Genomic DNA, 17,259 nt, shown 5'->3' on the forward strand with positions numbered 1-17,259 from the left:
CCTGCTCCCCTGGTTTGCTGCCAGGCCTTTTGCAATTCCGCCACACCTACCTCTAGGAGAACAAGATTCCAGATGCATCCAGCTTCCTCCACTCCTCACGCAGCAAGGAGAGGGCTCAACACAGAGCACAAGGATGAAAGGGAAAGTGGCTTATGGCAGACACAGCAGGAACTGCACACAAGAGCTTGTGTAAAGAAAGATAATTTGGGCTCTGCAGCCAGCAGGAAAGGTTTTTCCAGTATGATTCCACACCACCAATTCCCTTCATCCAGGACTTTTTAACCAGTACTTTCAAATAAGCCAGTCATCCTGGGACCAAAATGAACAAGTTCTGTGATTTATAAACTGTGACTTGAAATACTGCTATTCCTCACACTCATTTGAAGTTTTTGTTGGCATTGGCAATAGGCAGAAAACAGCAGTTTACAAACTCATGGGACTGAAAGTATCTCACAGCAAACGGTGACTGTTAAACACTTTATTGTTTAGGAGGGAACCCTGGAAGGGAAGGAATGTGCCTGCTGGTGTAACCAATGGGAGCATGCTAGGAACAGTTAATCCTAACAAGCTACTCAGGGCTACTTCCAAATACTTTGGACCCTTTTCTCCAGAGCAAACAATCAGAGGCAGACTCTTGAAACTCAGATGTTGGTTGGTGAAACCAAAGTTAGTACTGAGTGAACCAGACTTGTGTTGGAGCAAGACTCTAAGCTACAAGCTATGCTGGAAGCACTGGGGTCAACACACTTCTTTACATTGCAGAACAATGAAAAGAAACTATAGCATCCCCCACTCCTGGGACCCTTCTCCCAACCCCAGGAACGTCCACCGAGACTGATACATGCAGGCAGTTAGAGGAGGAATCATATTGTATTGTCTTGGTCATCGAGGGCAGAAGGCACCAGTTTTGGTCAGTGTCTGTCCAGAAGGATGCTGGGGCTTCCAAGGGCCTCTGTGGTCCCTGTCCTCTGCTCTTTGGTGGATGATGTTTATCCAGAATTAACTAACAGCTCCTGGAGAAAAAAGGAGATAAAAGAAAAAGGCAGTAAGCTAGTTATGCAGCTTGTTGACATGGGAATGTTAACATCAGAAATGGAAGAGTAGCACTGGCAGGGTGTAAAACCCTCAGAAAAATCTTCAGGTTTCACTTACTGTAAAACACAAGATATTCAAGGGGAGAGGACTGTGGAAGCAAGAAAACAGCTCATGATACCAAACATAAGGCTGATTCTGTGATCAAGAGCACGTGGTCAGTTAAAACAATCAGGATTGTAAATCTACTGGCCTACAGTGGGAGAGCACAGCTGTGGCTCTAGGTAAGCCTTGGAGCAGACACTAAGTCCTGCCTCAGCATAGGAGGACATAGAAGCACTTTGATAAGCTGCCAGCAAACACACACACACACACACACACACAAACTCCCCCCATTTGCTCATCCTGGAACAGGATCAATATAAGAGCACCAGAGAAGTGAGAAGAAGAAAGATAGGTACTCAGAGACCACCCTAACTCCTGACATATCTGACAGCCTTTATCCTATTGAGACCCAAGCCCTCCTAAAATGCAAAGCAAAATCACATCTGCTTTGTCCCCACAGAAACCTACTACGTGGTACCTCCTCAGATCCTGCAGGTATCTGCATATGAGCTATGAGCTTCTGAGGGTTATTGTAAGACAGAAAGCTTCCAACATTTTTAGGATGGAGATTGCAAAGTCTGCTGTGCTCTGTTCCTATTTTTATCTTATCACATCTACAAAGTCAAACAAATCAAACCAACAATACCATCAGCAGTGGATGAGAACACATGACACCAGCTGTAACACCTCTCCCTCTCAGGATCTGAGAAATCAGTGCTGGATCCCACTTCCCAGTGTGGGCAATCAGCTCTCCTGCAGCAGCAGTGGCATGGTGGTCAGTGCTACAGGAACAGCAGGATCACAGAGGATAAGCCCATCCTACATGTTTCTCATGCTCTGGATAAGTGCAGGTCCCTGCTGCAGAGCAGACAGTACTGATCCATGTTCTGAGGATTCAGCTAAAGCCAACTAGAGAAAGACAAGTGAACACTTCACTCCATACAGTCTCATTGCACATTTTTATTAGGGCTGTATCTGAACTCAGTTCTACTCTCCAGATATTTGCCATTCTGAGGAGAGGAGCTGTGCTTTCTTCAGCGTGAATCAGAATGGAAAACATCGCAAAATAATGATGCTAGCACACTTGGCACTGTCTGTCAGAAGGTGAGGATGTCATTTGGGCTGCTCCTGCACAGCAGGCTGATATGGGCTGATACGTGGCCAACTGAATATGCTGGCCTTGAATCTCCAAAGACAGCTCCATCTCTGACAACGATGAACTGGAAAAGCTTCAAAGAACTCCAGAATAAAGAGAAAATTGTACACCAAATTATTTAGACAAAGGTTATGCAGAAATCTGACAAATGAACCATCAATAATACTTCACTGATTCTAATTTCCCAGGTAATTTTTCTCATCATTAGTGACTTAAAAGTTGTGCACAGAGCAATATATTTTTAAAACTCCAACAGCACTCACAGAAATTGCAATGAATGAAGCAGTAACAACTCACGATCAATTTTGCAATGAAGTAATTTGCTGTATTCACATTGTAACACTTCAGTAAAGTGTCCAGGAATGCTACATTTTGTGGAAAAAAAGAAAACAAACCAAAATCACTTCTGTGCCTACTCTGTGGTTAACCCTTCTGGAAGACAGTAAAACCTCTCTTTTTAAACACTTTTGAAGAATATCACAGTTACACAATTTCATGTTCAAAATCATAACTACATATTTCAACCTCATCTAGTTGCAGGTGTCTCTATCCATGGCAGAGTTGCTGGGAATAGATGATCTTTAAGGTCCCTTCCAGATAAAACCATTATATGATTCTATGATATTTTAACTTATTTCAGGAGAAAATAAGTTCTTAACCTCAATGAATTCTTTCCAGCCTAACCTACCCACATACCAGGTATGCATTGAGCTGGAGGTTCACAAACATTCCTTGTGCAGAAACATCAGGTTCCATCTTACTCTGGATGACTAAACCTCCTCAAAATCTTTTGCACAGTGAGCCTGGACCCAGAACTGATGGGCTGAGGGACATCATAACTCTGAGACTAAACCCACTCTTTGCCCATCTAGCTTTGCAACCATGCCACTGCAGACTTGGCACCCCTTCATTTTCTCCCAACCTGGAATCCTCTCTGCAAGATGCTACCAGGTTGCTATAGCACTTACCTTGAGCAGAAGGAGCCAGGAAAGGGAAGGAGAAGCTTTACCTCTTCTCCATGCCCTTATCATTGCATATGCACCAGACAAGGTAAATAGGGAACAAGCCCAGGCAGATTGCAATCGCTGCTCTCACCAGACAGGATACTGCCAATCAATGGAGTTGAGGCTCAGATTGAAAAGATTTTTGTGTCTCCTCAAAATGCCCCAAAATTGACATAAGCTGGTCTCTGCTGCAGTGCTAGCAGAACAAGAAGTCAGAGATGAACAGCCTTGGAGAGCGCATCACACCCTCAGTCTGATGAGAGGGAACAGTGCCCTTCTTGCATCGGGAGGGCAGGTTATTTTTAATGCCACTGCCAAGGCAATCCAGGTAGAGAAAAGGTTCCAGTCTTGATGAGCTCCAGCCCAGCGCCTCTACATACGAAAATAGTGTCCATACAAAGGCTAATTCCTCATCAGCACAAACAGGAATGGCAATCTGTTCAGTCCTGACAGCAAGTCCAGCTGGAAGGCACACAGCACTTGTTTTCTTCCATGCCTCTCACAAGCAAATGGGACCTTCGAGCCACTAACTCATGTTCTTCCACCACTGTGGTACCCTGCTCAGGAGCTAACTGCAGTCAAAACAGGCTGCTTAGCTGACACAGCCTGCCACTTTGCAGCCCCTGAGGGAAAGCCAGTAGCTTTCCAGCTCTGGTTCCAGTTGAGTGAGGAGAAAGGGCTGAGCTCTGCAAGTAGATCTGCTCCACAAATCTCACTCCTGCTCAGCAGGGAGTCCAGTCAATGCCCAACGCAGTTCTTGTCCTCTAACAGAGCTGAGGCCCTGGTACCCAGCACTGGGGCAAGCAAGCTTCAGCAAGATTTTCTAATGCACCTGTTCCTCTGTCCTGTTCCTTCTTTCTCAGTCTGCATCCCAGTGCAGAAGCTCGGGGCTGCCTGGTGGATCTGCAGCATCCTCTCCACCTCCCCCAGTCGCTGGCCAGCTCTGTGCCTCGGCTCTCGGCCTTGCTGGAGGCTCTCAGCCAGCGGAGGAATCTCCCTCCTTGAAAAGCCAGACCCTGAAGAACTTCCTCCCTCAGTGTTTGCCAGAGACGCTGTTTGCCAAGCCTCAGCTGTGTTAAGACATATTTATTTAACCAGCCGTTAGTCTCACAGGGTAAACCCTGCAAGTTCCCTCCACCATGTGCCTTGCCTTTGTTTTAACAACCCTTTAAACAGTCAAACCACAGCACTCACACATATGGGCACTGTGTAGCTATGAAGAAATCAGAAAGCAGATCCTCATGATAAATGACTTGGTGCATTTGGAGTGTCAGTGACAAAGTAGAAATTAATCTCCATAGTTCCTGCCATGTGCAGGCAGCTCTCAACATCACAATACCTGCTGGCACACAGCAAACCTCAGCAACGTGACCGCACAACTTTTTCATCTCAGTTAGTGTGGAAGGAGGCACAAACAAAATACAAAACTCCTGACCTGCCCTAAGATGAGTGTTCAAGGCCTTTACACTGCATGAGGCATTTGTTGCAGGGCTATTAGCACCCCAAAGTGCTGCAAGGGACGTTTGAGTCACTTTGGTTTGATGTATGCTGTAGGTATTTTTTGGTTATGTGCAATTTGTTCTGTTACACTCAGAGTATTGGCTATTTTGTGGAGCAGCTGTGCTGACTAATGGATCACAGCACTTCTGTGCCATATAGTTATTGCACAGAAAAGCCTTTCTGTCTCTCTCATCCTTCAGGAGTCCAACGGTTGCTGTCCTTGGGACTGGAATAAGGAGGGCCAGGAGCATGCCTGGCAGCAACAAAAAACATTAATTCAAAAAGCTATGAAGGGACTTTTGTTTTCCCTCTTCTCTGTACTGGTGTTAATAGTTTTGCAAAGCAGGGAAGTTCACCCAATGACTTCTTGGCTACTTCCCCAGATGGTGTCTTCAAAGTTGGCTTGACAGCAGAAAAGACGCTTTTCAGAAAACTCACCAGACACATTGTCAGAACACCCCAGAAAGTGCTTTCACGTGGAAGTCTCCTGGTCTACACACCCCACCAACAGAGTGCTAGGAACAGAAGAGTCTTTCTGGTTTCCTCCTCCCTCTCCTTTGGCTCACAAGAGCCCACTGCTTGCTTTGCTCTGCCTTGACACCTCCCCATTGCTCTGCATCACCCGAATACAAAGTTATTTACCAGCACAACTAATCTCCAGCTGTTCTGAGACTCACCTGTTCGTTCATGCATTATAACATTGATTTCCTCCAGACAGTTGTTCTGATCATTGTTCTAACTCGCAGAGAGCTCCCGTCATTAGCCTTGCTTAACAGGAAATATTTTGCCACTGACTGAGCAGCTCTGCAGTCAGCAGACTGCACAAAAAATCATCCTGGTTGGAGGGTTGCATCTCCCTGCTAAGCTGGTAACCCCAGATGTCGCAGTAGGGAACAAGCTCAGTGCTTTTGATTTTGGACATGTGCTAGGAAAGAGCAGGGCCAGGAGGAACAAACACGGCTCTGCAAAGGGCTGCTGCTGAAAGGATGACTGTTAATTAATCCACATACAAACCGAGGGCACTTTTTGCTCAATCGATGTTAATTGCATTTAATCTTATTCTTGCCATTAAGAAAAGCCACCGGGCCAGGCTGATGTCGCTAGCGCCTGACATGTAGATTCCACCCACGTTTGGGAGGCAAGGCAGGAGGAGAAAAATAATGGAAAGAAAGGAATAACCCTTCCTCAACCCCTTCTGCATCACTGCACAATTTCATCGGGTCTGTTCCATTATTTAAACAATTTTTGTTTTCCAATAACATTACAAAGGAGCTCAAAGGATGAAAATCAGACATAGAGCATTTCACTACTAGTTATTCTTGCTCTCCCAGGTACCAGCTTAGAGCTTTGCTAACCTGCCCAGCTTCAGCTGTTGCACTTCTGTAAAGGACTGAGATACAGAAAATTGCTTATGTGAAGTGGTGTTTGCTTTTTCGTCCTGGGCTGATCCCAACAGACCTGCCAGAGCCCCTCAATATGACCTACAACTGCTGACTGACACCTTCCATCAGCTGTGCTGAAATCTTTCTCCTCACCTTGCTACTGAGCACAACCCCAGCTTACACCAAAGCACGCTGAAGCCTGTCTTCCTCTAACATAACACAAACTACTATTTGCTATTAAACAACCTCTGACCAAATTTGCCTTGTAAGACAGAACATTTTTGAAGCCTGAATTTCCCAGGTAAACCAACAGCACACCCACCAGTGATCTGGCTCTGATTTGGGGACTCTGCCTCTATCTACCCAGCTACCTGCTTGGGAAATGGGAACAATCCTCTGCAGGAATCAAGCCTGGGGACAGAGGAGCAGCTCCTGTAGCACAGGAAGCCCAAGGTGGCAGATTTCATGACTACTGGCTTATTGCTTCTGTGAGAGCCTTGCGTTTTTCCAAATCAGTATCAAGAACAATAATAATCAAGCCCGGGCTCTGTCTGCGCCTTTCCCCCGTGGCAGCACACAATGCTTGCCCAAAGCCAATGCTGCAGTTTATCATGGATTTTCTTTATCCCTCAACAAGTGTTAATCCCAATGCCTCTCGCTGCATGAAGTGGACATATCACAAGTGCCATGAAGGACTGGCTGAGTTTTAAGTGCTCTGAAATGGCTCCACTAGACTTGGTCAAGATTGCTTTAAAATCATTTCCCATTAGGATTGTGACCCTCTCTCTTTACAGCCAGTGTAATGACTGTATCTCAGAGGAAGGTAATTACATCCCACTATCTGTGCACATCAGAAACTGCACGCTCCAAACACTACTGTGCCTTTCTGGACTGAGTGGTAGAAGGCAATGCAGGAGGCAAAGGAGATAACGCTGAACACCCCTCCATCCTGCAACTAGAGTCACCCCAAGTGTTTTCCAAGCTCATTGATTAGCCCCTGGGAGGGATAAAGGGATCCAGAAGGCACAGAGTGTTTCTAAAGCAGAACAATAACAACTTGTACAAATCCAGCTCTGGTTTTGTGAGGATTAAAATGAACTTCACCCAACTGTGAATATCCACTTCCAGAGCCAAAAGGAATGGAAAACCACTTACTGATGCAACAGTATTTCATTATTTCAAACCCTAAGCCAAACACTTCCAAAAATTAAGGAGAGGCAACAGTAACATTATTTGCTGGGGGACATTGGCTGCAGGGGTTTAACTGCTGAACTGCCAAGCCATGCTCTGGGCACAACATAATGGAAACGTAGACACAAATATTGGCAACTTCTCCATATTGTCTGTCCTGCTCTTGCTACCAGCCTCCAGAATAATCAGTGAGAAAATAAAAGGAAAAATAACCCCAGAAGCCAAGAGATTTTGGATTAAGTTGTATAAATGACCTGTTACCTCCTTACACGAGGAAGAAAGAAATGCAATAAATACCTGCAAAGCCATCTCAGTATCCTGGATTAAATGGATTACAGAAATGGAAAGTACATGATGCAGGATGTTATAAAACAAGATGCCAGGGAAGTACAGGAATTTGAATCAGGCTGGCAAATGATCCCTGCAGACTATTGAGGAAAATTAATAGAGAGAGGGGGAAGAGAAAGGACATGGTAAGAAGACTGACTGATGAACACTGTTGTTAGGACGTGTAAATTCAGGATGTCAGACTTCCTCTTAAATCTACTTCAGTCTTGGAACAAAAATAGCAAATCCTACAGTGCTAAAAAGCACTGGAAGTAGAAAAGTCAGATATGGAAGCCTCATTTCAGGACAGGTTTCCCCTGTGCATCCCTCAAGATTGAAGTTTGTGACTTTAATTATTCCTGGAACATTGTGTATACAGGGATTCAATGCAGGGATTACTAGCAGCATCCTTGTTATAAGTGCCACTTCTCAAACAAATTACACTTCACTGGATGTCAGCAACATACACAAGAAAACAAATTAGATAAAGGCAGCAGGATGGCAAGATACAAGTCTGGTGCAAGGAAGTTTCACAAGGTCACCCAGAAAAATAAAGGTGCTTAGAATTTAAACTCCTAAAACATTTCTAATTCCTCAGTGTATTAAAGCTCTGTGTGACCCAGACACAAAACCTTCAATACACCAGTGACTCCACACAACCTCAGACCAAGCCTAGCTGAGATGTGCTTTATTTGTGAAGAAATGCCATCAGGGAGCAGGTGGAGGAAGAAAGAGACAGGAGGTAGAAGGAGCAGCCCTAGTTGTCCTCCCAAATCCTAGGGATCATCCCATCCCATTCACTGACTGTTCAGAGCCCCACACAGACAGATGGGAGAAACCAGGGAAAGAGGATGTAATTTTGTTTGGAGGCAAATATAGCAGCTCCTTGGCTGCAGGGCTTCTTCACAAGCTGATTCCAGATTTACATACTGCATTTTGTCTTTCCAGAACTCATCCCAGGATATATTACTAACCTGCCCTAGTTGTAATGAACACATCTTTAACTCCAGAAATTTTCATGAGGATGGAAGCACAGGAAAGTCCAGTCCTTGGGTAGAGTGCAAAGAACAGCTGAAAACACTTCACCTCAATATGGCACTGTCTGTGCCTCTGAGATGGGAGCTCAACGGTGGTTGTTAAATTCTCAGACTGGGGATTTCACCAGTGCTTGCCAGTGTTACTAAACCCTACAGTTTTTCCATGCACTCCAGGAGGGTGGGCACTGCCTGGAGTGCATAAGGCAATCCTAGGCTCTACTGTCAGTGATCTCCCAACTTCTTCCAGGAGCTGAAATAAATCCCCATCTCAGTTTCCCTTTCTGTACCTAAGAGTAATGCCACTTACCAGCCACACAGAGGTATGATAATTATTCACCAAGAGAAGATGCTAAAGAAATGCAAAAATTCAGTTCTCAAGGGATCCATTCCTCTGTAAAATTTGCATTTAGGCTTCAGAGGAAATCTGGTGCTTTATCTTGTTCCTTTCTGTCTTCCTTTAGCAGGCTCCTGCTCTGGATAAAGACAATTCCTCTTTGGGTCAGGGTATCATGTCCGCATTTAAAGCATGGCTCAATCCTGTCAAGTCTGGCTTCATACACCAAGAACAGAGGCAGGCAGAGACTTCTCCAGATATCCTTTTTCTAAGCCTAATTCTATTTTTGTTCAATGATACAGTGAAATTCCACACAGAAGTATTATGAGCTTGACTGGCTTTATTTGTTTAACACTTCACATTTTCATTAAGCTGTTGCTACTCGGCAGCCAGTAATTTTATTTGTGTGATAGCTGTATTCATCTCACCCACATGGGTGTAGATGTTGCTCTCCTTTTCTCCTGGCTGAAGAGGCAAAAATCAGCAATGACAGAGTCAAGAGAAAACTGGGAATTCTCAGGTCTGCTTGCAGATAAACGGGAGATTTGACTCCTATACCTGTTTTTGTGAAACACCTCCCAAAGACTAGGGACACCTACAGATAAAATTCAAAAGAGGAAAAATATTATTTTGGAAGACTATCCTCCCCTACCCAGGTACAAATGAGAAACTGAAATTATTGCAGCAGAATCAGCCTGTTTGACTCAGCACTGAACTCTCCTGCACCAGAAGCTTATTGCTGACTGAGCATTTACAGTGTTTGAGTATCAGATTGTGAAGAATTAATTATATGTCTAACTCTTGCCAATTTTCAAGTATCTTGAAATATCTGGTCCCAGGAGCTGCAAGATCTGATTAGATCTCAAGGAAGAAAAGTCTGGTTGGCTGGCCCTCACCAAGCCCCAATTAGACAATCTTCTACCAAGTTCAGGCAACCAGACAGAATTAATAGCCCTTTTGAAATGTTAATGACTTGAACCGAGACAGTCAAATGCCTGAGCCACGCCTCTTGGACAGAGGTTTCAGAAGTCAAGAAACACTAAACATTTCACTGTGCCACTCCCCTTTGACGAGATCACGGAGGGGAAAGCACTGGGTAGGTATTGTAAATGTAGGTGAACCTGGTGGGAAGAAATTATGATGTCTGACTCCAGTTCAGAAGGCTGAATGATTTCTTTATCATAACTATACTATAATACATTAATATACTATTTAAAGGAGATACTAAAACTATATATTTACTTTTTCTAACTACCATATCTAACTCCCTCACAACTCGTGACCCTCTGGCCAGAGTCCAGACACAAGTAGATCTAATTGGCCATCAGGCTCAAACAATCTTCACTAGAATCCAATCAAGTAATCACCCCAGGTAAACAATTCTCCAAACACATTCCACATGGGAAAACAAAAAGCAGAAATAGAAATTGTTTTATCTTTCTTTCCTCTGTGTTCCTCTATAAAAAAGACCATAGGCAGGGAATCTGCAGCCCGGGTTGGAGAGCACTGGGTGCTCCCACTGGGCATGACCCATGGATTGGGATGGAGAGGCTGTAACAGATCAGGAAGCCACGGTGACGTTGAGTTGTGAGATTAGATGGAGATGCCCAACCACAGGCACACCCAGGCAGCACCTGTGGGAAGCTGCAAGCTCAGCTGCCCGGAGCATGGCACTGTCACAGTCAGTCCCTGGGCAACAGGGATCTGATCTGAGTAGTTGCCCACTGGCACCCAGCTCAACCAGTGCAATTAAGAGACCAGGAGATAAAATGCCCTACAATCTGAACCATGGGTCTGAGCAAATGAAGGGAACATGGTGAACAACTGGGAGATGAATTTTGATTTCTCAATGTCTCCTCCTGTGTAAATTCCAAATCTTCCTTTCAAGATTAAAAACCTTTACCAAGTAAAAAACAAGCTCAGCATTTCTCTAGCTTCCTCTTATCCCTACTCTCTTCAGAAGACACCCCAGTAGAATACCAGATGCTGGAATAAGCCACAAAAGCCTTCTAAATAATTATCTCCTATCGCCTCCTCTGCAAATTTATAGTCCTGCATCAGTGTCAAGACAGAGACCTGCTTCCATCTGTCTAAAGCACATACTTTACAGAGGACCTGAAGGTGGAATGTTTAACGTTAGCATTTGAAAATGTATTCAGAGACTGGAAAAGAAAGTGACAGTTTTTAAGTGTGTTGTTCAATTGTCTTGTGGATGCTGCTCAAGTGGAGGGGGAGCTTTGTATTTTTTTATAATATGACAAATGATGCCAGTCCCATCTTGTAATTTTCCTCACTGTACAGCATGTCTGTTCATGATAGATACCAGTGCAGCTGCTTAGGTGTTCGTTTATCTGCTTGGAAAGTACTGTCTGTTTGGAACCAACTCATCCTAAAACAGCAGCCCCAGAGGGTGAGAGAGAAAAAAAGGGAGGGGGGTGGGGGAGGAAGAGACAAGGGAGTTGTGGACTGGGAACACATTCATGCTACTCCTGTAAAGGTTCTGGAAAAAAGCAACCATCATATTTAGTTTCAGCTACATCCTCTCTTCCCCCCTCCTAGACCATTCTTTTCTACTGTCACTCAACACCTCTTTACATTCTCTTCCCACAAAGACCTCACCACTAACATACATTTAATTTCACACTTGAAACCTGTGGAAACAAAGCAAGCACTCAGCTGCCTTCTGCAAATCTGTGCCAGCACAGAGGAGCCTTCAGGTCACAACCTGTACACTTTGCAGTTTAAGGGAACATTTTAAATAAAAACAAAAATGTAAATGAAGGAGAGAGAGAAAAAAAAAAAAACAGGAAGAAAGAAAGAGGACAAAAAACCCAGAGTACTTATACTTTGTGTTTAAAGGGACTTTGAAAAGGAACCTGCCAATTTTCTGTAACCAGGATTATAAGAGAATAAACTCAAATATTTAGTCCTTCTGCAGAGCTCTCTGAGCTGAATTTCCCTCTCTGCAAAATGGCCAATATAGAAAAAAGCTCATAAATCCCTCTGACGCAAGTAACTTCACATTACTCTTGGGGAAACAGAGGCAGAGACAGATTCATTAATCCAAGTAAATGAATCCATGAAGCAGTCTGAATTCCTGAATCCCCATAATATCCCACACTAGAAACAGCACCCAGGGCCCAGCAATTTCCATGCCATGTTGCCTAGCACGAGCAAAGCAAGAGACTTGAACAGATGAAAATGTTTTTAGAAAGGACAAGTACAGTTATTAAACCTGCCCTAGCCATGTAGCAAAACCCATGTTTTGTTACTTTAAAATACCTCTCATAGTTTCACTCGCTGCATCATTAATGCCAAAGACCAAGGTCACATATGTAAGATGCTGCCTCAGAAACCTGCTGAGTAGCAGAGACCTGCACAACCTGTCTGAACAGGTGGGTACAAATTCCTGAGGCTCAGCACTGTCAGGGTTAGCCTGCTGGTAATACTCAAGGCTAGCAAGGTTAGGGCTGGCTTAATCTGCCATCATTATTCTGCAGCCTGGGCATATCCTGAGAGGATCTTGCTGCAGGCTGGTACTCTGTCTCTGACTTACCAAGTACAGTTTCCATGTGTGTATGGAAAAGTGGGTTTTACAAAGCTGTTTACGAAGACCTTTTTAAGATATTTATGTTAAAGAATTGTTGAAACCAACACTGAATGAAACACTTGATTTTTTAAAACAAGTAGCTGTTCTTTAAAAATGTTCATTTTGTTTTCTTTTTTCTTTTTTGGTTTTTTTTTTTAGAGTAGGGTTTCTTTGTTTTGAAAATAATAAAACTTCACACGTAAGAAGGTGTCAGATGAACTCAAATTGTGTCAGATACTTGTCATTACTGTGACTTAGAACTGGAACTTGCATTCAGGATGCTCAATATTTATTGTCTCCCTAAATTTAAGTTGACAGAAAGAGTATCTGCTCCTGCAGGCACGAAAGCTAATTCCACCATCTCATTTCCACAGTCAGTCTCATTCTCAGATGTAAATTCTCCTGAGTGGACCTGCTAACAGCTACCAAAGCACCAGCCTGGATGATGCTAACCAAAGACCTCCAAGCACAGGACTGAACTATGCAAACCAATCCTGGTGCCACTGATGCCTGCATGGGAAGGGAACAGTGTTCCTGCACACACACAAGCCCAGCACAGGGAAGGACAGCCTGGTCACTTGATTTACAGACAGCTTTTCCATTACTTACTGCAGCGTTCAAACAGCCAACCTGCTCCCCCTTCGTCTGCTCTGTGGTGGCCATTTCTCCAGAGCTGCCCATCATTTCCTTATCAAGCAGTAAAAACGTAGGATCACTGGAGACACAGCTCAGCCTTGCTGAGATTTCATTCTCTCAGCAGGTTGTAAATGCCCCTATAATGTTGGCTTTTTTAATCTTGTGTTATTATTACCCGCGGCTGCCATTCAGTCTGCAGAGAATAAAGCGCCCAGGCTTTCAGGACCCACACAATGGCTCTGTGCATTTGCCAGTGGTTGGACAAACAATAACTCTGTGTTTCAGCTTTATTGGAAACCCTTCTGTTGTGGGAGCCTGGCTGCATGTGTCCCTGTGCTCAGGCGACGCAGAGGTGCGAGTGGGAGCCTCTGAATTCACTGGTGATTGCAGGAGCACGTGCCTTGGCGCTGGCCTACGGAACCTACACAGAAGTGCACAGGCAGCTGCATGTTGCTGTGAGCCCATGAAAGACAGACACAGACCTGCAGAGCCAGTTGGTCTCCTCTAGATCAGCCAGGGAGTCCGAAGCTCTAACAGGGCCCCTCTGTGAATAATTGCGTTCAGCTCCCTGTAAACGGTGTTGCCAGCTCATAGGAAGGTGTGATGATATATGACATAACTGTGAAAATGTCAAAACACCACTACCCTGAACCATGTTCTTACAAGAAATCTTGGCTTCCACATGAAATTTAAGATCCTGCTGCTTGCAAGAAAGGCTTGAAAGCTAGAACAACTGAAAAAACACAAATGAGAATGCAAAGAAAATTTGAAAAATGCAGGGCTTTTCTAATTCAGGGAGACTGTTTTGGTCAGCTCAGTATTGATTGCAGGGGACGCTGCAGGTGCACAAACTCTTAGTGAGCTGCAAATATCCCTTCATTCAAGAAAACAAGCCCTGCTGCAGACTCCTCACATATTGAAAACCTAAGAGGAAAGTCCCACAAAACCACAAGGCTTACTTGTAAAACTGTTTAGAAATACACTAGGGTTATTTCATTTGTCTTCTGGTTTTAAGCAATTGAATCACATTCTCACACCACTTCTGGCTAGGCAGGAGGGTTAGTTTATTGTATTTTATTTATTCCTTCCTTTTTATTTTTTTCAGTAAAGACACAGAACTAAAATTCTCATGTACTTACAAAACTTCAGGTACAACTCCACAAAACTAGGGCAATAGAAAACATGCCAAATATTTCAAGGCTTGGCAACAGGGAGCCTGCCTGTCTCTCTGTGGCAGGAGGAATGTCTGTCTGCCTCAGCCAATGTTTCTGAGTAGGAATGTCTCATCCTGATAGCCCATGTACATATAAAACACCTTTGCTGTCAGCTCTCCAGGAAGAGACCTTGACATTTTGCAGAATACCACATCCCAACCCCCATCTCCCCTGAATAGCAGCAGAAGGCAGGAAAAAAATGGTAGATCCGAAAATGTAAGAATCAGGTGCTGCCTTCAGCAAGGATTAAAGTTAAAATGGAAAGGTAATGGTGAAATAACCACAGCCAAGTCACTGGAATTAATGCACCAAGGAACCTCCAGGGAATTCCAGGTTTCCCAAACCCATGGCCACGGCTGGCCTGTCCCACTCCCTCTTCTGTGGGCCAAGAGAAGAATTTGAAGGGGAGGAAACCTTTGCTGTCTTAAACAGAATAAATAAAAGGTGAGCGGTTTCAGGGAATATTGTATTATCACTGTGGTATTACGTGCTTTATGTACCTGGTGAGAGAAACTGCAAGCCTCATTCTGAGCTCTCACCTCACAGTAACTGGGCTGGCACAGGCAGGTGAGCTCTGCTCTCTGCGGACGCAGGAATGGGATTGCAATGCTCTCTTCCTGAAAAGAGTAATGAGGTGCCCAGAGAGCCTGCCGAGGTGTCAGAGAAACTGATGCTGATGGACCCTTTGCAGGCCAAAGATAGATTAAGAATAACACAATACCAGCATAACAGCACCTTATCAACAGCCCTGCGAGTGCTAAGAAGTGAATCTGAGCGAAGGCTGTGACACCTGTCTGCATCACGGCCCTGCTATTACTGCCTCCCGACTTCCTGCACAATCCAAGTGTCCAAATGGCTTTGAAGCAAGAAGCAGCAAGACAGGAAGGTGAATCTGAACTCTGATCAGCTGTCTGAAGAGATGGTATGAATAACTTACATTTCAGTAACACTTTTCATCCATAACGAAGCCCAGACATCCATTCAACCTCCACACTCCAAACCACAGAAGTAATATCTGCCCAGGTAGAGATGGACAAATAAACACAAGTTAAACGACTGCTCAAGGTCATCCAAGGACTACAAGAGACACACATCTAGCAAGCAGATTACTCTTCCCTTTTGAAAGGCACACAGACACACACGCAGGGGATTGAAACTGCTTAGCCAGGTGTGGAGCCTGCTGTGATCAACACAGCTTCACTGAGCAGCAACTTTTCTCATTGCTGCTTCACCGGTGCTAAAATGTAAAATGCAAACCTTCATAACAGAATTCTTTCAAACAGATGCAAATAGGTGTGGGGATTTTGCATCTGGGCTAAGTTGCTGCAATCTACACATCTTATTTGTTTGCTAGTTATTAAATTACCCACAAGCCATCAACAATTCAAGTCTCTCTCCGAGAGGCAGAGATTAACTAGGAATTGCTATGCAGAAATGCTGCTCATCTCTCTCTCTCTAGCGAGATCAGCCTCATGATGAGTTGCGGACATTTGGGAACAAAGGTGAGCTTTTCTGCAAGAAATGAGAGGCACAGAAAGATGGGAAAATGATGCTATAGGGAGAAGAGGATTTATTTGCAAGGCAAGAATCTATCAGGAATGGTTTCACACACGCACTGCAAGCCACAGACTGTGACCAAGCACACTCGTGTATCTGGAGCACAGGAAGCTGCACTTACGTCCAAGCACTAATGCAAATGACATTTTCTGTGAAAGACCACGAGGCCAGTATGTAAATACTAATCTAACAGTCTAGTTGACAAAGCCTCAGCTGATCTATAAATAGCTGGTTTATTAGCAGGTGATGCTGAAGGCAGCTATCCCGGCTCCATTTCCCACAATTCCTGTGCCATCTTGTTTTTACTGACCCCGGAGAAACAAGGACTCTTAACTGTATGCAGCTCACTCCTCCACCACTACCTGCAGAGTAGCTACAAACACTTGACAACACAATACATATTTATCAATGCCCTTACACAACAAGGATCCTGCAGCACCATGCACACAATAGCTCCCTGTGCTCAATTAAAGACAGAAAATGGTTTAGAAAAATGGAAGAACCATGCAGCCTTGCTTTTAAGCAGGAGGAGCTGGTCACTCAGGTGCCAATAGGCATTTAGGGAATGATTGACACAGAGCCTGTCCATCCACATTTACACTGTGCACTGGCAAACTGAAAATCTAGGATAGCAACACCTTTAGTAGCTCTAGGCCACCAAAGAAGCATTTTACCACCTCAAAACAAGATGTCAAAATCCTGATCTTTTTATACAGTTTCATTTCATCAATTATTATTTTATAGTACATAATAAAATTTTAAAGTTTTTACCACTTCCTCAAGCTGCACATGCAGGAATCCCTTCTTTCACACAGGCACAAGACAGCTATTTAACAGCAGACAGCAACATTAGCAGAGTCTAGGGCCAGCAGGCAAGAATACTGCATCCTGGTAAAAATTGCTGTGGCATTTGGAGCAACACACCAGAACTGCCCTTACTGCAGCATGGTCGGCAGCCATGGAAACCACACGAATTATGATGTTTTAGGCTATTCACATGGATTTGTAGATATTCTCCAGAAGTGCTCTAAGGCTTCAGTCTTTCTCTTGCTGCAAAGAACAGTGACAACATATTGACGAGTTGGGCTTGTAAATAGGGAGATTGAATTAGAGGAACAGAATAGACTTTGTTACCCCTTCCTCCCACTTGCTTCAAATTTCTAAAGAAACCTTCCAAGCACAAGAAGTTGCTGTG

At 44.2% G+C, this 17,259-nt stretch overlaps 1 protein-coding gene across 3 annotated transcripts in view; it reads right to left on the reverse strand.

Annotated features, from left to right (window-relative positions):
• Positions 1-463: 463 nt before the first annotated feature.
• Positions 464-17,259, reverse strand: part of CHCHD6 (coiled-coil-helix-coiled-coil-helix domain containing 6) — a 109,330-nt gene continuing 92,534 nt past the window's right edge. For 2 of the 3 annotated variants that reach the window (XM_041718645.2, XM_030282730.4), the window contains one exon: positions 464-1,013. In XM_041718645.2, coding sequence (XP_041574579.1) covers positions 990-1,013 — 24 coding nt within the window. In that variant the 3' untranslated portion in view covers positions 464-989. 3 annotated transcript variants of the gene reach the window in all.

The sequence above is a fragment of the Taeniopygia guttata genome, chromosome 12, assembly GCF_048771995.1.
Source record: "Taeniopygia guttata chromosome 12, bTaeGut7.mat, whole genome shotgun sequence".
NCBI classification, from domain to species: Eukaryota; Metazoa; Chordata; class Aves; order Passeriformes; family Estrildidae; genus Taeniopygia; species Taeniopygia guttata.